Below are 19,523 nucleotides of genomic sequence, written 5' to 3' on the forward strand. Positions count from 1 at the left end.
CATCCTCCCACGCTCAGCGCTCATGTATGGTCGTAGGACACATGTATCGGCGTTGTAAAGTCACCGCAATCGCAAGAGTACCGTGAAGTTCATTCAAGTATCTACGGTACATCGAGTGCGTTAGTGATAACATCCGATTTATAATGTCGGATTAACGACGGGCCCGCTGGTAACAGGATCCGCCAAATACCGATAACCAAGAATGTCTTCGCCAGTTCGACCTGAATTAACCCCGCCAGCATGGCCAGGTCTTACATCTCAAATCACGTCTCGTCTGTTGAATGTCAATGATCTACAAATGCATATTTTAGAAGTTGTTCCCGCGCAGCAGATACATGGGACTCCGCAACACACCAATCAAGCTAACAAACATCCTTTGATTCTACTCTTGCATGGCTTCCCCGAACTTGCTTACTCTTGGCGAAAGGTCATGGTGTCTCTTTCAGAAAAGCATGAAGGATATCATGTTGTTGCTCCAGACATGCGTGGCTTCGGACGAACAGTCAGCAATACTACTTCCCTGACACCTCCGCAAAATCCAACGTCATCCAATATAATGACTTCCATCGACCTCATCGAAGGCAATCGTACAATAGATTATATCTATTGCACCATTCCACATTCTTAGCATTGTCGCAGATATACGGTCGCTTGTCGAAGCTCTGGGTTATGGGTCCGTAGCTTTGCTGGTTGGGCATGACTTTGGCTCGCTTGTGGCTGGACACTGTGCGGTTGCTTACCCAAAATTAGTGAAGTCTGTTGTGTTTATGAGCGCACCATTCACTGGAGTCGCCGGTAACATTGGTACTTTGTCACCTTCGACGTCTTCAAGAAGTGGCCCCAGTGCTGATGACAATAAAACATCTGCGCCACCTCCCTCAACCCCCCTTTCCGCTGCTCTTGCAGCACTCGCTCCCCCACGAAAGCACTATACACATTATTTTTCATCCTGTAATGCAAATTCTGACATGCGCACATCGCAGGGAGGGTTACACGCCTTTCTTCGTGCATATTTCCATGCAAAGAGTGGTGATTGGCCTGGGAATGATCCGCATCCTTTGCCATCTTCGACGTCCTCAACTTCTCCATTATCAGTAGACACCCTTGCCAGAGACTTGGCGTTTCTTCCACATTACTACGTGATGCCATTACACATGACAATGCCTGAAGTGATTGCAGAGATTGCTCCACTGTCGTCTATTTCATCGCCTTGCCCTTGGCTATCCGATGAAGAACTTGCCATCTTTACACAAGAATACGGACGCACGGGATTTCAGGGTGGACTTAATTATTATCGGAATATGACTTCATCTTCAGCTCCACCAACAAAATGGGCGTCTGCAGCAGAAGCGCTCGCTGGGTCTCAGGTGAAAGTTCCTGCAGCTTTCATCGCAGGTGCAAAAGATTGGGGCATATATCAGACGCCTGGAGCTGAGAGGACCATGCGGCAAGTCATGCGCGGTGGGATAGAGGACTGGTTTGTTCTGATTCCTGGCGCTGGACATTGGGTACAGCAGGAAGCCCCATGTGAGGTGGTCGCAGCACTTGTGAAGGTTTTATACCATATAAGGAACCGAGTCTAGAAAGATAGCTAAAGCCCGAGTCGAGGTATATTTATTTGGCTCTCTGGTGGTTGGTATGCATATCGTTGTTTCTGCCTTTTTCTTCTATCGGTGATCCTCCGAATACAGACGGCAACACTGGACTGTACATGCAATATCAATAGCTATTGTCCAGGAATGAATGTGATTATTCTGAATGCATCATGCCAGCTTTATAAATTACTTATGGACTACTCCCAGTTTATATCTATATCGTGGTACCTTTATTATTGAAAGGGGTGCGCAAGCTAGACGCGCACCCGACAGTATTACGAATTAAACGAAACAAGAACAGCTTTAGTGCCCGAGTTGTTCTGGAAACACTCTTTTCTTTTTTCTTCCAATAAAATTGTGCAACCTTGGGCTTTGTTACTTTTTGAGGCCAATTTCCTACGACAAAGCTCTCTTCTGAAGTCTGGGTCGCCTTCAAATTCTAGAAATCCACAAATTCTACCCACGTAGGCACGGCCAACTTGCAGAATGCACACATGGCCGGCATATCACCGAGGTCCTTAACATAACTGCGGGATCATCGCTATATATACCTCTTGAGTATAGATTCATGGCCGCACACTCGCACATCCCCAAGCCAGAGTGCTCAGCTAGGCCGTCCATAAACACCTCACTCGTCCCAATTGAATGCAGCCACTGCAAACATGGCTAGGTCTCGCGCCTAGAATTAATTCCAGACTTTTGAATTTGAACGATCTCGAAATGCATATTCTTGAAACATTCCCAGAAAAACACACGGCGACTACAGAACAGACAACATATCCACTGATCCTTCTCTTGCACGGCTTTCCAGAGCTCGCATATTCTTGGAGAAAAATCATGGGACCCCTAGCCGATGCACATGAGGGATACCATACCGTTGCACCCGACCTGCGTGGATTTGGGCGAACCGTCGCCAGGTCCATTATTCGCCCAGAAACTTCTGCGCCGCCAGATTCGTCAGGGAAGTCCCAGTCAGACGAGCTTGAAGGTGGAATTATTCGTCCGATTAGCTACCACGAACCCTTCGCTCCATTCCATATCCTTAATATCGCAGCAGACATCAAAGCTCTTGTACATGCCCTGGGACACCAGTCTGTTGCACTACTGGTAGAACACGATTTCGGCTCTCGAGTGGCGGGACATTTTGCTATCAGCTATCCAGATATGATCAAATCCATCGTATTTCTGAGTGCACCATTCACGGGGTCACCCTTGGTGGTATTGGCTCGTCTGCTATACCTGACCAGATATCACCTTCTGGAGCCAGATACAATGACACAGTTAGCTCGTCAGCTTCGTCCATCGCCACAGCCCTTGCGGGACTGACTCCTCCGTACAAGCACTACACGCACTACTTCTCTACCCGGCACGCAGGCGTTGACCTGCAGGCCCCACCAGAAGGACTTGAAGCTTTCTTCTCGGCGTATATGTATGCAAAAAGTGGTAGCTGGGTGGGGAATAAACCTCATCCTTTACCCCACGCTTCATCCCCATCAGTAACCATCGAAGAGCTTGCGAAAGACCTGCTACACCTTCCAGAGTACTATGTCATGCCGTTGCATGCAAATATGCCTGAAGTTGTCGCTCAGATCGCTACGTCATTTGTGGACTTGACGAGCCAGGGATGGCTTTCTGATGAAGAAATCTCGGTATACGCTACCGAGTATCGGCGTACTGGATTCCAAGGCGGGTTGAACTACTACCGAAGCATGGTCGCACCCACATCGCCCGAATGGTCCGATGAAGTATGTGCACTCATTGGTCGTCGAGTAGGAGTTCCTGCAGCTTTCATCGCGGGGTCGAGAGATTGGAATATTTACCAGGTTCCTGGGGCAGAGAAAAAGATGCGAGAGCTTATGTTGGGTGCAGATGATAGCAGTTTCGTTTTGGTTCCTGATGCGGGACACTGGGTGCAGCAAGAAGCGCCAGAGGAGGTGGTGAGTGCAATCGTGAACTTCTTGACAAGAGTGACTACCTCCTCTTGCGGAGAACTTCACGATTGCAAGCAGTAAAAAGTGGCAAGTGATTTTCTTGATTTCTGCTGGTGACCAGCATGGAGACCAATCTTTGCTTATTTTTCTGTACTCAACGGAAGCAAAAGTTACTGTAATGGATGAGATTGTCATACTGTTTTAAATTACCACTAGGAAATTATGTTGTTCGGAGGTATAAAAAAAACAGGACGCTATCGGTGCGATAACGCTCCCTAGGTTGCGTTGTGGGGGGATCAGATTTGATGCTAAGTAGTCGCCGATACCGTATGTTTTAATGTCCGTAACTCGTAAGTTGGCCGCCATCAGAAATCTTTCTAGAAGTCAGGACTGCCGTATGACCTCCGACTTGCACAGATAACTTGCAATAGCTCTTTTTCCAATTCAACTGCCAGAAAGCCATCGTTGCTATGTGAAATAAGACCTGATAAGAATTTTGATGTCTTTCAACTGCCACTAAGCATAGTAATATTCGCAGACTGGCGGTGACCTGCAATACGAGGTGCAATACGAATATGAATGAATGTAAACTTCAACTGATGGCAAGCGCTGCCATTGAAATTTATACTAAATTATAGTCACTTGAAGTAAATGACAGTTGACAGACTAGCCGAGCATTACGTTAGCAATGCTGCGCCACTGGTTTGACTAAATCTAGCGCGCCGATGATCTTTCGGTACTACTAGTAGTAGTTCTTGAACGTCTTTGCATTCTGGTCCACGATTTTGAGCTATATTCTTTGCATGTTCTCTCAGTCTGTCCAGCCTAATGTGGTGTCCTTGTTTTCTTCGACTGGAAGCGACCCGCTAGGCCTTTTCTCGGTTCACACTGATCGTGCCCTTCCGTCTGACTCGTTTGTGCACTTGTTGAACGATGATACATCACTCCCACACCCTTCACCTCCTGCCATGCTGGTTGCTCCACCGCTCCTTGTGCAGGAGGCGCATGACGAATCGGTAACCTCTGGCTATTCATTATCCCAGACCGTGCTCCACATCCAGTCTCCCTCTCTCCCAACAACTTTTATACGGACTCCACCCACTTCACCAAATGGCAGAAGTGTGCGTCATCTAAGTGCGGATCTTGGCATGAAACATGAATGGCTTCACCTTCAAGTGCGCAACATGGGAAGAGAATTCTCTTTCGAAGTTGGTTTGGTCGATAGGGCCGGACGAGAAGGTGTTGTGCGCTGCTCCACATTCCAGGTGCTTTCAATAGTTTCCCTGCCACTCTGGTCGCTTTTAAATTTTCTCCACCATGTTTTTCTCTGCCACTTTAAAACTATGCCACCTTGTCAGAGGCATGACCATAACTCCTCAACTTACGATCTATTTTCGCAGAAAGAACCTCGAGTCAAAATGGATTCTTCTCCGCCAATATTACTATTGCCACTAACATTTCCCATCTCGTCTTCTCGACCTCTCACTGCGTGGACAATCATCAATCTTAATATCTCTTCTCTTATTCCCCATTATTCCTCTCGGTCCCTTGCCTCCCTCTATGCAACCAGCGATATTCAAGGCTCACCGTCTTCCTCGAGGAGAGCAGATGCGCCTAGTGGGGCTTATTCACACATATCGTACCTAAAAATATACGCTACTTGTCGTCTGAGGAGGGTATGGTTCAGTGACTCTGGTCCAGGGGGTAAAGTTCCGTGGGAGTTTGAATTGTACGGAGATTTATGACCCGCCCGAGTGGTGCTTCAGTGTCACGTTATTATTCTTGACATCTGCAGGTGATCATCTAACACGTCGTAAACGGCCCGAAAATAGGTGTATCGTTCCAGTACCTATACATTTCAGAAAAGCGCTATAGTACTAGTGAGTCGTGTGCAAACGTGCAGTAGAATTTACTAATTCACTGCCCTCTCATAGCCATGATCTGGTTTATCTAGTGGCTCCTCGTTAGGAGTTTTCATGTATAATTTGCATTGAATGCTTGGTAATACCGGACATTAATCGCTGCGTTCTACCATTTTGCTTGAAAATTGTACTCCAATAACGCGGCCTTGCGGGTGCATAATGAGGCTAATAAAATTCAGTTATCACAGGAATAATATGGCATTGCGCCGTCTGGGGTCTACGGTGATAGCGGCGTGACAATGTGATGGACAATGAACGCCATACCATATGGCATAACATTTGCGCGTCAGTAACGCATCGGTGTGTCGAGCATTTTTCCTTGTCGAGCTACTGCTGATCAGTTGACTTGGGCAGTTTGTCGGGCCACTATCAACATCCGGTTATCATTCCAGCGCTATACCCGCTGGGTTTTTTCTGAGCCGTTCACTCCGTACCTATCCGCAATCTTGCATTACGGTACACACCCGTCAGAAAAGCAATCCGACGTTTTGGTACCCTATTAGCAACTCTGCCACTATCACACCTCCTCAAATGACGTGGCGTAACTCGCGTTCTGGCCTCCTATGGGAACAGCTTCGACGTTTTTATCATTGATATGCCTCCCTTCTAGTTGTTCCGCGGCCTCCATCGTTTCCCTTTAGTCACTCCAATATCCTAAAATGAAAGCGGTTTGCAACCGCATGGTCATTAAGAAACCTAACAATGAAGCGAGTTTCAGGATATGCGCTTTTTTGGTGATAGGACCCAGCGTTAATAAAATCCCCAGCTGGCGACTGCCACTTCCTGAAAAAGGCCGTGTAATACGCCACGGTGCCGAATGCTGGTTATATCGTCACACAGCACTACTCTGCTTCCTGTGCCCTCGGCCTTAGAACCTCGACAAGCATGAGGAGATGATGCAACGCCTAAGGTGGTAAAGTAGCCGTGTTGCCCGACCAACCCTTTTGCAATCTCACAAGCGAATAAACGTGCTAAGACGGAATTCCAGATAGCAGTTTAAGCCCTGGCTGTATGAAAATCACGGTTTGTCGAGCATGTAGCTTGAGTAAGGAAGCAGCCAGGTGACAGCTTTTCGTGGTACCGCAGCAGTCACCGCCCTTACTACCGTATGCTTGGAAATGTACATTGAGCACTACAATCTTCAGCCAGACCGACTGACGAATATCAAATATCTGTCTTTAAACCTTGGCTATAGTCATTCGTCCGCGATTCTTCCACTTGCATAACACATAATTACTACGATTGTGCACGTCAAGAATCCTACCACTTCAATTTACAGTAAATTGAATAGAAATCGTGAAGCCGAAATGCTATGTAATCGAGCCCTGCCCTCCAGAAGCTACTAAGCATGACGCGAAAATCTACGCCGATTCACTCCCTTTTTTCATGAATGTACGTACATGCCTCAAATGCCATCACAGTCATGGTGCTCGTATCCTTATGGTGCTCGTTGCACACAATCACTGGCAGGTGTCCATGCATCGTCCATGACCGAAACACGGTGTTAGGACAATGAGAACACGCCGCAATTGTTATCGACTCCTTGGCCTAGTCCTCTATGGCATAATCCTAGACCATCATAATATTAGCTCCATCGCTGCGCGGTCGAAATTACAAACACTGTATTATGCACAATACCACAACTTAGGAGTGATTCGTCACGCTTTGTATTTGTATTCCTGTGAGCTGATGCTTCCATTTGAGCACCAAACACGAGGTTTGCCAATGCTCGCCAACGTGTTGATAGATCTGGTAAGCGATTAGTGCAGGCTTCGTTGAGTTAAACATCTACTTTCTGGTCGCTCCGAATCAAAGACCGTGGTTCTACTTTTCCCCAATGCCTAACCTTAGTGACGACGTTGTCGGATCCTTCATTCTCGCAGAGGGGATAGACGAAAGAAGGAGAGGTTATCCTTTAAAGCAATACATCAAGTTATTCAGTTTACCATATATTTAAACCGATATCCTCCTCGCGTTACTTTTCTGATGGCACGATAAAAGACCATTACTGTTGTTCAAGATATCGTTGTGGGGGGGCAAGCGACCCCGTTTAAACTGGTACACCAGATATAAACTAATATCAATATCGGCGACCTGATCCACTGTATTGTATTGTAAGCTCGATGGTCTCATGCAAACAAACAGACAGACAATGCTGCCTTGTCTCGAACTTTTTGACTTGGATATGTGCGCCGTTTGCTACTCCGCGACAGCGGGAAGTGTTCTGGGTGTTACCGGAACTCCGCTCCAAGAGACGGTTCAGTCGCCAAAAAAAACTTCATTGGTTCAGGTTCATCGGCAAGTTCACGATAATGGCACTATTCCTCAAAATCCCTAGAAAAATTACTTAGGTGTGCTGGTAACCCTTATCTCACCAGTCACAGCACTCAGGTGAATAGTCGAGCAGCCACGTCTGGAAGAAAATAGAGTCTTTAATTGGTCACAAACATATGAATGCCGCTAATATATCTTCTCGCTGATTTATCTCAAGGGATCAAGAGATGTGGTCGTCCAGTTTGAAGGTTGACGACCCTGGTAAAAGTTGGATTTCGTTCCGGAATTGAAAGTGTCGCTGGCCGGAATTTCCATCACGCACCCCATGGCGGCAAGCAGATCAGAAGATCAAAAAGGAGTATACAATTAAATTGGTATTATTCAGTCGACTCCTTTTACCACTTTGCTTACCTATCTATTATATATGTCCCACACCACAATGAATACACACCGGAATCTGCATAACACGAGATACGGTGAGAGACATCGAATGTGGTAAAGGACTGTTGCCAAAGTGAGATCCAGTTCTTCAAAGTTCCTTGGGCAGAAATACTTCTGCACTCGCTCACTCAGAACGTATTCCACGAAAAATGTGTTGAGGCAGACGATCAAAATTAGTAGAAAGAGATGGATGTATGCGTATATCTTGTTGCATCACAGTACAGTTGTTAACGCCAAGCTTCAAGTCAAAGGCGATGAAACGAATAACCACCAGCAGGACACAAGGATTATACAAAGAATAACTGTTCGTTCCTCTAGTTGATCCAAGGTCTCGGAACAGGTTCGTGAAAGCCATGATGCCTTTTTTTATATATTAGCTGTACTAACTTCAGTTACGACAGTGACTGGTCTCCTCCTGACTAAGTCTCGTATTTTATCCTTGGCCCTATTAGGATAACCAGCAGAGGAACCTTACCAAGTATGGAAGCCCTATATCGAAGGTGTGTTATAGTGTGTCCCCATCAATCTTGATACTTGAGTATATGATGCAGCGTGTTCTCTTGCAATGCACTTCCGAATGTGGACCAGGCTTTAGACGTTACCCTGAACGTCCCTACAAAAATTAAGCGTCGAATGATTGTGTGGCATGAGGCCATCGCCCTCGGTTGTGTATTTGGCATGTTCTAGGCCTTTAGGGGTTGTCAAGGAAGTTAAGCATTTCCTTGGGACAAAGATATCGTGCTTCTATCTCTAAAATTGCATTCCATAGCTGGGAACGCTACATTCATGAAGAGCTCGGCAGGAGCGGTTACGTCTTGCATGGGTACAATGACACTCCTTTCACTTTCAGCTTGTGTCTTTCGCCGCTTCCTTTGGGAAAAGCACTCGAGAAGTTGCTGCGGAAATGAAATCCATACGGAAAGCTGAGTCAAAGCCCTTTTGTTAGATCGTAGTTGAATAATGCTTGGGTTCTCAATACTGAGTCAATGTGTTTAGTCTACTATGCTCCACCCATCTCCTCCAAATGCATAGGTATCAAACTCATGAATAAGGGCTCGCCCGAAGTGGTATCGCCGTCGAAAGAATTATGCGCTCGAGCCAATGAATAAATAGTCCAAACTTCAATTGGTGATGGTTGGCGTCCCGCCCAATACCTTCAAATCTATGCAGCTAGTTGGTTCTGCCGCTCCATTTTTGAAATCATGAGCAACCTGTTTACAGAACCGGCCACTCTAGACTCGGAGGGATTCCCAACTTCCCAAATAGTGAACTTACCACATACCCTTCAACTCCCGAATCATGCGGCGTTTTGGATATACTGTGGCTGTAGCCTACCTGTAATCAACGCCGCATCTGACTTTTACCGATTCACATAACAGTGCCATCATCGCTGGTCTATACTACTTCATGAGGTTCGGGTTACGTGCTCAGCAAGTTCATTCAAGGATTAATTTGACATGGCTCGTTATCTGATATGGTTGGGAAGGAATTTGAGTATCTTGGCCCCTTTATTAAACTAAATCCATACAGACGACAGCATCCTTCCTGATACAGTTGCTGTGAAGAGCATCACATCGAGGGACTAAATAGGATATGAAATGTGTCAGGACCTGAAATGTAATCATAAAGTGAGTTCATAGAAGTGTACCGTGGATATTTTGAATCTAAAAAATGTTTAGTATGCCGTGACATTCTTTCTAATCAAGCTTGCCTGGGACAAATTTTTTGCGGAGCATTCTAGCCCACCGTCAGCAGACCCGTCGTCGGCGACTCACGCGCATGTACCGGCAATACCAAACCACTTTCAGGACAGTGCCTTTCTCCAACGTTATATCGAGTTACATATGCTGACTTGCTGAAATTGGTAAGGATGTCAGAGGTACTGCGGAAGAGTGGCTACTCGTCAACTACAGTTCTGCTCCAAGTCTCAATCTGATTCAGCCAGTCTTCGATTTTCTTGGCTCAACTATTGGGATAGTTAGGCCGAACTTCATCGAGGAAACTTCGTCTTGTTCCCTCTATCTTCGTCGTCATGTGCTTGGGACAGGTTTCTTACCTAAAATAGTATCCAAATTACTCCACCGGTAAGATTAATATTTTTGTGTATCAAGTCAATCTTCATTCGGCGGAAGGCTTGGTTGGTCCTCTCCTTCTTGCGTCGATGTCTATCACTTGTGGTTGATGGTACTGGTAATCTGTGTGCAGCTTACGGATCATGGCGTATTTTGACAGTTGGCTGAACTTCCCTCGCCGCGGCGATGCTAGCTCGTAAACATACGGATTAAATCATTTCCTGAAGAAATCGATAACAGCGAGCACGATATTTTCCGGTCATACACATGGCCGTGTGCCTACAACCTGACACTGATGTTGCCATGCTACCATCTTTGCAATGCCCCCACGACACTTTGAAATCCCAAAGCTGTACTGCGAAGTTGCCCCTGCGACTCCTAATCCCTGATCTCAGGGTGTCAAACGTTTCTGATCCCCTAAAACCTCGACGTCGTCGGACCTTGGCGGCCTCCCAAATGCGTCGACATCGACAGATGACAACGATAACCCGCGGATGTCCGCAGCATCATTCGACAAGCTTCCAGCGCGAAGCGTCTCAGTCAACCGGCTCTCTTCTCCCCCAATGCTGAAAAACTTTTTGTTCGCCTTAGTGTTTTGCTGGACGGTTGCCTAAGGAGTGCGTCTCTCCGAGGCTCCGACTCATGGCACAAAGAAGTGGTACCTTGATTGGGACTGACATCTAGATTTTGCACTATTCTAAAGCCGTTTTTTTGTCATTATCTTTGGGAACTTGAACACATACAACCGGTTGGAAGATCCTTCAGCTCCAGCTCGAAGCCGGCATCCGTAATACGTGTGCCGTCTATACACACGTCTTTAACAATGGCGTGTACCCTGAAAAACCCGACCTGTCCAGAAATTGGATATTTGGGTTGTGGCCGAATTACGCCAGAACAATCACGAGGGGTCTGACGACGATCATCGACAGGTACACTCGCTACCTTATGGTACGCGAAATTCCAAAACGAGCTTAACACCACCCAGTATGAAGTTGCTATAAGGGATGCCGCTGATCTATAATCATGCTTTTTCTCATTCAGCGTGTATGGCCCTAATGGACTATACGTACACAGCAAGCGAACGGATCCGACCAGGAAGACAGCACTTTTTGTTTCTGGTAGTCAGGGTTCATAGGTATTGTTGGCAATGCTTCTGCGGATGATCGTTGAGAAGTAACGTTAGGACCCCTCGATCCTCGGCCTCCAGTGACATCGTTACTAGCTATGATAACCTCAAATGACAAACATTTCGTACACAGCGGTAGTCCAGGCGAGAAGAACGCTGGAAGTAAATTGCTGGTTCTTTCTACGCACTTTACCACGGCAATACCTCTGTTGTTGCCCACTTGCTAGTAAGTTGATCGTGTAAGGCCGCGTTAACCATCCGACCTTGCTCTAGACCTGCTTGTCTGGAACTTATTATTAAAAGGATCATAAATAGGTCATGGTACACGTTTTACCTGTCAAGAACAATGTAACAAACTAGGATGGTATGAACTATTGCGATGGTGGCGCCCGACATGCACGCTGAAACCTTGTAAGTGTCCGTTGAGCTTCTACCCTTATGTCGAAAGCTGATCAATATAATCTTAACCTCGTTGTTTCGGTCGTCGACCTAGAACCTGGGCATTCCCATGATTATAAGATCGTGAGTGGTTTTAAAACGCCACATAGAACGACAAATGGTAGTTATACTGCCGGTCTCGAGTCAATTACAAGGGCTTTAGGGGGATCACTCACTCACCAGCAGGTTCAGAACGAACAAGAAAAAGGATTTGTATCACCACACCGGCAATGTGGGGTCCTTACCTCTACACGAAATAGTTCTGTGGGACTTGGGGCGCCGAGGCATAGCGCCATTTCTCCTGAGTTTATCATTGGCGCTGTACCCAAAGAACACGTCTTCGGCTGTCAGCAGTAGCCAATGCTCGAGGTCAGGATCAGCCCCCATGATGAGCTGCGAATGAAAGTGACCCTTAGCACCGCGTCATGATATGTCCTTTCATGCTTCATGCTTCCACGGGGAAGACGGCTGCCGAGTGTCCCCTTCGATCTTCCGCCCTGTGGTTGAGTTGACGATACGGTTTCACCCCTACTTTATTTGGGGTGATGAGTTTTGAAAATCTAATGCCCACAGCACGGTCAGAGAGCCGAAGATCCGTGATAGAGAAGAGATCTGGCCACAGCTCAAGAATGACACTCAATATTCATTTGAAAGTATCTGTCTAGCGAAAAACAACCTGTAAATAGACTCTGGGCAAGGCAAGGTAGAAGCACAAATGTGGCGCTTCCAGACCCCTGCCCGACAACTTAGTAACGTCAGGAGCTTACAGCAAAACCTAAAGTACGTCGTGTTCTGGTTCATCTCGGGGACCAATCTACTGGGACGGATAAGCTTGATGCAAATGCTTGCTATCGCATATTTAGATTTCTTTCGAGTATGGCGCCGCAGCTGGAGATTAGATGCGGCGCGGGAGATAAGGGCAATCTGTGAGCCCTCTATCCGCTTGAGTCGACGAGGATCAGAAGCATTGCATGATTTGAACGAGCTTTCATCAGACAACACTGGCACGGAACGCGCAGAGATGGAAGTTGATTGTGACTGTTTATCGAGATATGTGTTGTGACGTTGTGACATTGTGACATGGCAAGGGTTTGGAGTAACTACAAGGAGAAAATGAGTGATAAGTGGAGAATTAGACAAATTGATACTGAAAGTTTGATACGGAAGATTGACGCCGACGATATGCCGCCCTAGTGCTTGTACTGCTCATTTTACAGGAGTAGAACGGGTGATTGAACATTCCGACCAATAGAGAAAAGCTGTAGTGTGCTCGGTTAGCATTGATGAAGTAGAATGCGGTAGTTGAAACAAGCTAACGCTGTATGACGTGCTCAAAGTATGATAATACGAAGGTTTTGGAAGGAAAAATATCTGCAGTTCTTTCGTCAACGTGGGCTCAGCGGCGAGGATTCACTGGGAGATGATCGATCTTGCAGCAACTGATGCTGCTCTTGTCCAAATAGCCAAGAGTTGGGAAGGTACTCCTCGTGGCTCATCACGAGTAGGAATACCGTGCGTAATTGGAAAATGAGGGTTGAGTGGCTATAGCCAGCTGAGTTCATGTGAGATGGGCGGCGAGTCACGGTATCCAACTAGTACTGAAAGGCGCATGGATCTTATGATATTGGCACGGCTACATTTGGTTAGGCCCGGGAGTGCGAGGCGGAGACGGATTCCAATCATACGTTGACAATGATTGGAGTAAGTTAGAAAGTGTATTGAAAAGTGCTTGGATTTGTGAAAGAAAAGGAATGGATGGATGATGAAATGAAAGGTAAATCCGATAGAAGTGGAGTGGGATATGGTCTGAGGCAAAACATGTGATGGGGCATTTGGAAGAGTATGGAGGCCTCGTTTCGGATCGAAATGAAGCGGGAAGGATGAGTCGATGGGGGCCTAAGGGAAACGCAAACTTGGATGGACTAGCTGAAGAAGGGGTCGAATCCGCCGGTCGAGAGATCCATGGATATCACGTCAGATTAGGACATATAGAGTTTCAAGGGCCATGCTCAGGTCCGGTTCCTGTTTGAGCTAGGTGGAAAAGAGCAGAAAATGCTTACCTGTAGTTACCGGCCGGATTCTGGAAGAGAGGTACTGAATATACCGGGGAAAAAACAAAGGACGAGAGTGCGGCAAAGACCGCTGCCGAGCGGGCTCTTTGACAGGGGTGGCGACGGTTTTGCGGATCTCATCGAGACGACTGCCATATAAGGCAAAAAGATGTTAGTTGATTGGAACCACAACGGACACAATTTTGAATACGTGCAACTGGAAGGATCAAATGTCGAGGTGCAGGAGAGATTTGGTCACAAAGTGGCTCCAATAGTGAGTAAATTGGAAAGTGACTCTGATATGAAAAACAGGCTCGGGTGCGGCAAGGACGGAGGAGAGTGAGGCGCCCATGGACTGTCACTGGGTGAAATGGGATATTGGCAAATAATAAAGCGAGTATATGGTATATTCGTGGAATGAAAATAGGTGTGCTCCGGTGAGTGGGGAGCTCGATCCGGCCAGCAGATGCAGCTGATGAAAGCAGTCTTGAGATCCTCGGTAGTGGCTCAGCAGTGTCCGTGCCATTTCATCGAGCCCAGCTGTTTACATCACCCACATGAAATCAATCCAGATGGCGAAAACTTTCTTCTTCTTTGCTGTATCATTTCTTCGATATATTGTTCTCTACCATCTCCCCCTCCATTCAAATACCTCCTTTGTTTCTCCCTTCTCCCTCCCTTCCTCACAGTCTCTCTCTCCCCACCACTTTCTGTTCACAGACTCCGTCCTCTCCTCCCCGCCCTCTTTCCCCAACCGGCTGTCACCGCACGTTGTCCATATTTACTTCCGCTCCAAGGTCCCCGATCAGGCGCGCCCCCCATGTCCTTAGATCATTATCCAATGCTTGCCGACCGTCGATTTCAACCCAGCGAGAGATCAACCTATCCCTCCTCCTCATCCCACCAACTTCCTCCCCCTCTTCCCCCTGCATGGCAGCAATATGTCTCTAGATCTCCTCACAACCCGCCCAGTGACTATCAGCCGCACAATCCCTCTCCTTGGGACGCCACTCTCCAACCCCCTTGGTCTGATGACACCATCATGTCCCCGCCATATCGTTCTGCAGGAACCTGTTATACAGTGCCCTCAGACTACCCAGAGTCTTCTCAGCGCACAATCGTCTTGCCATCGTCTCCCCAGATGCGCTTATCATCCAGCACGCCATATTCGCGTTCTTCCCTGAGGCAGCATCCATCTGCGGCCAATCCTCTCAAGTACGACGATTCGAGCTGGAGCACAGATCTCTACACCCTCGATGACACAGACCACGTTCTAGACTCCGCCCTCACGTCACCTCCACCTAGAAGTATTACCAGCCCAAGCAGTAATCGATCTGTGCGCTCTCCTTCTGCGCCTGTCAAGCTAGAACCCACTGATGATGGTGAATCCTGCTTTGTGATGGAATTCAACTCGTCCTCTCCTGGTTTCAGTGCCGCCCCGCCAACTGAAGTACCTCTACGGGCAACGCAAGCCTCAAAGGAGATGCGCCGCATGATGGGCGTATTCAGACTTAACCCGTTCTCCATGCACGAGGGTGGCGGTGGGGCATCCGCACCTTGGACTGGCGAGGAAGCAGGCCCCTTGCTGGATGAGCCACTCGTATTCGAGTTTCAGCTCGATGTAGGCGGAAATAGCGACACAAGCACTGCCAGCCCTACTCCACCAAATGACCGCTTCGCTGACTTCTCGCCCAGCGCTAACGATGAATCTCAGCGGGACTCGCCTTCGCAGTGGGCGGACTGCCAGGCAGAATTCGACCAGCCTCAGCTTGAATCACATCCACAGAGTTGGATGTCAGATCCTGTTAATACATTTACTTCGCCTACTCTCTCGCTGGACGAGCTAGATTACTCCAATGGACATCAGCCGCATATCCGCCAACACTCGCACCACCTTGGTATACCTCTTCATCTTATCTTCCCTCCTCAGTAACTCACGCATACGGCAGCTCCGCATATACCACAATCTCCGTCGTGCTCGTCAACGTCATCGGGATTCGATAAGCGTGAACAACGTCGTCTTCCATCAGAACCGTCTTGGCCACGCAACAATATTTCTGGTGTAAGTCATTTGTTCGTCTTGCCATGTGCATATATGCGTCATTAAGACATATATATGCGTCTATCTGCGCTTAGACGGTCGAACTGACGTCTTCGTCCATTTTGTTTATATACATCAGTATCCCGCCAACAACGCATATAACTTCGCCGTTGGAGCAGGCACATGCAATCATGCTTTCGTGACTTCCAACACGAGCGCTATTGACGTTGCCAGCACTGGTTCCGACGGGTCATCTACATCGATTATACGTCGATGGTCAGTTCCGACGAACCTTCAAGCGCCCTTCCTCTTGTGATTCCCACCGTAATGTGGTAATGCGTATACAAACCGTCTCTATCGAGAGCCGATATAACGAAAACTCATGCCGACAACCAAAATAACTCATTCACCGTGACGTCTATACTCACGTCAGCGGCTATCATGTCCTCGATATCGTCATCTTTGTCCTCTCGCTTCGTCGTCATCAGCATTTTGTTGTTTTGCTCTCAGCTTCTGCTTTTTTGTTGGATTGGAGAATTGGGGCACCTGTGTTGTACACGGGGGGCCCAAATACGGACTATGACATCTGAATTTGGTTGGATTTCTGTAACACTACGTAAAAAGTCTGCGCATATACCTCTGGTTCAAATTTCTCGTTTCTTTGTCAATCAGTACGTCTTATGACATCACGCACGCATATATTCCACCTGCATTCTATATACTCATATCTCACAAAATAATTACGAGTGTATTCACATCTCGCCTTCTTTATTCGCGCCATCCTTCGATTCTGCGTTCGCCGCACGTACTTCTTGGGACTATGATTTTTCTTGGGCTTATCTTGATACAATGATTCGGGGATGCCTCCATTTAAAAGCTGCAGAATTGACGCCGATATTGAGATATCAATCTTGCTTATCATAATTATCATGCACGCGATTTATTTTACGCTGAAATGGGAGCATAACCCAAGTGATGAGGCTTTTGCTTTCGACGATGGCTTGTGATAATCGATCAGAACCCGGCGTGTACAACTGATTGCAAATTACGTATGTTAGCGGGCCTTCACAGCGTTCCCTGATAATGATTATAGTAATAAAGCAAGAATCGAATGAGATCGCGCAGCGATCGCTATAATGGTTCAGCATGGCCACGATTCCTCAAAGAAATAAGTAATTTTGAGCTGGGAACGTGGTAACGTAGTAAATTTACGCAGGGACAAGATGACACATACCGAATTCGGTTATGTCCATATACTGGTTCTCTTTGTCTGGGCCACCCACCTGACAAACTAGTGCATTCATCCGCACCCGATCTCTGAAGAATCGAAGGATATTTCCCGGTCGGACGCAATTCGAAGGTGCTGCAGTTGGTCGCCGATTTTGAATTGCGGGTATTCTTTTGTTCGCAACTCGTTCCTTTGTTGATCGGCTGTCCCTCCCCCCCTTTCTTATTAGTCGATTGAAATTATGTGAAAAGTAAATGGAAATTTGATAATGGCACCGTACCCGTCAGACAAATTATATTCTTGCCTATCGCCACTCCAATCACCCGCGCCCCGGCGAAAGGCCTCGACTTGAGTAAAAGGATCGAGGGCGTGAAATTTGAATGAACAAGGGGACTTGTTATTTCCATGGGACGTACCTACGATGTTTGGTTAGTTTCGCGGGTAATGAGCTGGTGCACTTGAAACAATATGAGTCATACGAGCTGACCGGCCGTGAAAGAAATGGAGAAATGCGGTGCTGAGCCTGGCAAAAGCCCGTTACGACAATCATGATTCGATCAACCAGTCTGCCTTTGTACTTTCCCCCGAGACGATGATTGCTGTGAGCTAAATAAAAGTTTTGTACCCGGATGACCTTGAGGCAATGGTACGAATTGAAGGTGCCGGCGATAGAATGATTGTTCTCATGCAGTCACCCAGACTTTGGCCACTGAGAGATCCACGTTTCGCTGTCGTGTAAGGGTCTGATCGCGCAAGAAGGGTATCGGTCCTCGAATACCGACAATAAAGGATATATTTGAGGGACACCACTGGATGACACTGGATGAAAGCATCATCCATGCGCAGGACCATTTCGTCAGATGTGACCTGATTGATCCATCTACAAGCTGCATGTTAAAACCTGTGAAACCAGCATCAACATGCTTGATCAGTGAGCTCCACGGAGCACCATATTTATGGACCGACAAACACTTACTCATGGTCGTCCGCTAGTCCAAACAATCCAACCCTATCCCACGGAAAAACCGCGAGTTATTTAACTGGTCTATGATTGGCCACTTGACAATATTGTTCAAACGCATGTCAGATCCAGATATCGAGAGAGGAATTGTACGATTTCTGCGGACAGTTGAGATGAACTTAAAGTAGAAGGGGGGTGTAAGTAATTCGCAAAACCTTACGCCCTATCAGTGAAGACGGCGGAGAATGCTGTCTGAGCCAGAGCCCAGGTAAGGCCCACGATGCTGTCGTCTGTGATGGTGTGACTGTGGCATTCGGTTTGGACGTTGGCGCTGGGTATCAGCTGCCATCCGCATGACCAGAGAAGGATAAATGCAAACATACATTATGCACGCACGCCAGAAACGCCAAGTTAATGGGACGGAGTCCGTTGTGTCCGTCAGTTCCATTCTTGCGAATATCACGGTCAGCGTGGACTGAAAGCGCCCATGATGCTCATCTGATACAGTCTCCCTAGAGCGACTGAGATGCTTCGAAAAGTCAAGTATGCGAAGCCGTGAGTAGCAGGTGTAGAGACTGGACAAGTTGTCGGCTCAAACTGAACATTTTGGTGGCCACGTCGAGGAAAGGGAATTTGTGGGTCCTCTGGAAGGTGAAGCTCGGCGTCACCAGACACTGTGTGAGGTAGGTAACTGAGTTTCAGAGCGGAACTCAATTTGATTGGTCTGCACGCACCTTTCCAGCCGGGTCAAATGACCAACCGAGGATAAACAAGGATGTGACGGGATACGGATGAAATAATCGGTAATGTGGAAGTTTGCCCAGCCGTATCCTAATCGTTAAAATATCAAAGAATTAGAGTGCGCCAGAATTGTGGTGTAAACTGATAACAATTTTGCCACTTGTCGTGCAAATTTTTCGAGCACCGACGATTTTTATATTATATGCTGTGTTCCAAATTCACAACGGGCCTGGCCAGAACTTACCTGTGAGCCGCTCCCATGAAGAGGAACACTTTCGGGCCTGAGTAGATAAGTAGAGCCGAGCGTCCGCTGATATGGTTGACAGAATCACGAGAGTCACCGCAAACGCGTGAACATATATCGATAGTTTGGGACAGCATGTTGCAATTCAGAAACAGGGTGCGTCACGACACTGTGAAAAGTTCCACATGACTTGAATTTATGGCACTGAAAAATGGAGTGTCTTGTATACTTCCTTCACGGCTATCAAGGACGCACGGTGAAGGCATTCTATAGTGGGATGCACGGGAGCTTAATTTTAATAGCCCACAGGACCACAGTAGCAGTGAGTCCGTGTCGGTAGGACTCGAGGATTTAATTGATTTCATTTGTGGCTCGTGACATTGGAGTTCCGGGTATGCAGGTGGAAGAATTTATGCGCTACGTGAGACGTAAAATTGCTCGCAGGCTGACAGCAGTCC

At 47.2% G+C, this 19,523-nt stretch overlaps 9 protein-coding genes across 9 annotated transcripts; 6 read left to right on the plus strand and 3 right to left on the minus strand.

Annotated features, from left to right (window-relative positions):
* Positions 1–47: 47 nt before the first annotated feature.
* SERLADRAFT_359545 (uncharacterized protein) lies at positions 48–3,727 on the plus strand (the record flags this gene model as incomplete). The annotated part of the gene is made up of 3 exons (XM_007313770.1): positions 48–502; positions 597–1,094; positions 3,107–3,727. The coding sequence occupies 3 exons, from the start codon at positions 203–205 to the stop codon at positions 3,605–3,607; spliced, it is 1,299 nt and encodes a 432-aa protein (XP_007313832.1).
* Positions 3,728–4,261: 534 nt separating this feature from the next.
* SERLADRAFT_445375 (uncharacterized protein) lies at positions 4,262–5,859 on the plus strand (the record flags this gene model as incomplete). The annotated part of the gene is made up of 3 exons (XM_007313771.1): positions 4,262–5,406; positions 5,461–5,748; positions 5,803–5,859. The coding sequence occupies one exon, from the start codon at positions 4,330–4,332 to the stop codon at positions 5,269–5,271; it is 942 nt and encodes a 313-aa protein (XP_007313833.1).
* Positions 5,860–7,888: 2,029 nt separating this feature from the next.
* On the plus strand, positions 7,889–8,961 carry SERLADRAFT_445376 (uncharacterized protein; the record flags this gene model as incomplete). Its single annotated transcript, XM_007313772.1, has 6 exons — positions 7,889–8,099; positions 8,150–8,236; positions 8,296–8,355; positions 8,409–8,503; positions 8,565–8,663; positions 8,715–8,961. 2 exons carry the CDS (start codon positions 8,644–8,646, stop codon positions 8,848–8,850), a joined length of 156 nt encoding a protein of 51 aa, XP_007313834.1.
* A 2,329-nt stretch (positions 8,962–11,290) lies between these two features.
* Positions 11,291–11,966, plus strand: SERLADRAFT_457550 (uncharacterized protein; the record flags this gene model as incomplete). Its single annotated transcript, XM_007313773.1, has 4 exons — positions 11,291–11,375; positions 11,443–11,587; positions 11,665–11,772; positions 11,855–11,966. Coding segments are annotated over 3 exons (231 nt in total).
* Positions 11,967–12,015: 49 nt separating this feature from the next.
* On the minus strand, positions 12,016–12,186 carry SERLADRAFT_365590 (uncharacterized protein; the record flags this gene model as incomplete). The annotated part of the gene is made up of 1 exon (XM_007313774.1): positions 12,016–12,186. The coding sequence occupies one exon, from the start codon at positions 12,184–12,186 to the stop codon at positions 12,016–12,018; it is 171 nt and encodes a 56-aa protein (XP_007313836.1).
* Positions 12,187–12,970: 784 nt separating this feature from the next.
* Positions 12,971–13,928, plus strand: SERLADRAFT_457555 (uncharacterized protein; the record flags this gene model as incomplete). Its single annotated transcript, XM_007313775.1, has 1 exon — positions 12,971–13,928. The coding sequence occupies one exon, from the start codon at positions 13,623–13,625 to the stop codon at positions 13,827–13,829; it is 207 nt and encodes a 68-aa protein (XP_007313837.1).
* A 388-nt stretch (positions 13,929–14,316) lies between these two features.
* Positions 14,317–16,207, plus strand: SERLADRAFT_433567 (uncharacterized protein; the record flags this gene model as incomplete). Its single annotated transcript, XM_007313776.1, has 3 exons — positions 14,317–15,748; positions 15,800–15,912; positions 16,031–16,207. The coding sequence occupies 3 exons, from the start codon at positions 14,317–14,319 to the stop codon at positions 16,205–16,207; spliced, it is 1,722 nt and encodes a 573-aa protein (XP_007313838.1).
* A 687-nt stretch (positions 16,208–16,894) lies between these two features.
* SERLADRAFT_457556 (uncharacterized protein) lies at positions 16,895–18,157 on the minus strand (the record flags this gene model as incomplete). The annotated part of the gene is made up of 4 exons (XM_007313777.1): positions 16,895–17,340; positions 17,400–17,535; positions 17,607–18,020; positions 18,096–18,157. The coding sequence occupies 3 exons, from the start codon at positions 17,667–17,669 to the stop codon at positions 17,192–17,194; spliced, it is 348 nt and encodes a 115-aa protein (XP_007313839.1).
* A 139-nt stretch (positions 18,158–18,296) lies between these two features.
* Positions 18,297–19,202, minus strand: SERLADRAFT_433568 (uncharacterized protein; the record flags this gene model as incomplete). The annotated part of the gene is made up of 5 exons (XM_007313778.1): positions 18,297–18,411; positions 18,464–18,601; positions 18,684–18,754; positions 18,815–18,911; positions 19,066–19,202. 5 exons carry the CDS (start codon positions 19,200–19,202, stop codon positions 18,297–18,299), a joined length of 558 nt encoding a protein of 185 aa, XP_007313840.1.
* Positions 19,203–19,523: the final 321 nt, after the last annotated feature.

Source organism: Serpula lacrymans, assembly GCF_000218685.1.
Source record: "Serpula lacrymans var. lacrymans S7.9 unplaced genomic scaffold SERLAscaffold_2, whole genome shotgun sequence".
Taxonomy (NCBI): Eukaryota; Fungi; Basidiomycota; class Agaricomycetes; order Boletales; family Serpulaceae; genus Serpula; species Serpula lacrymans.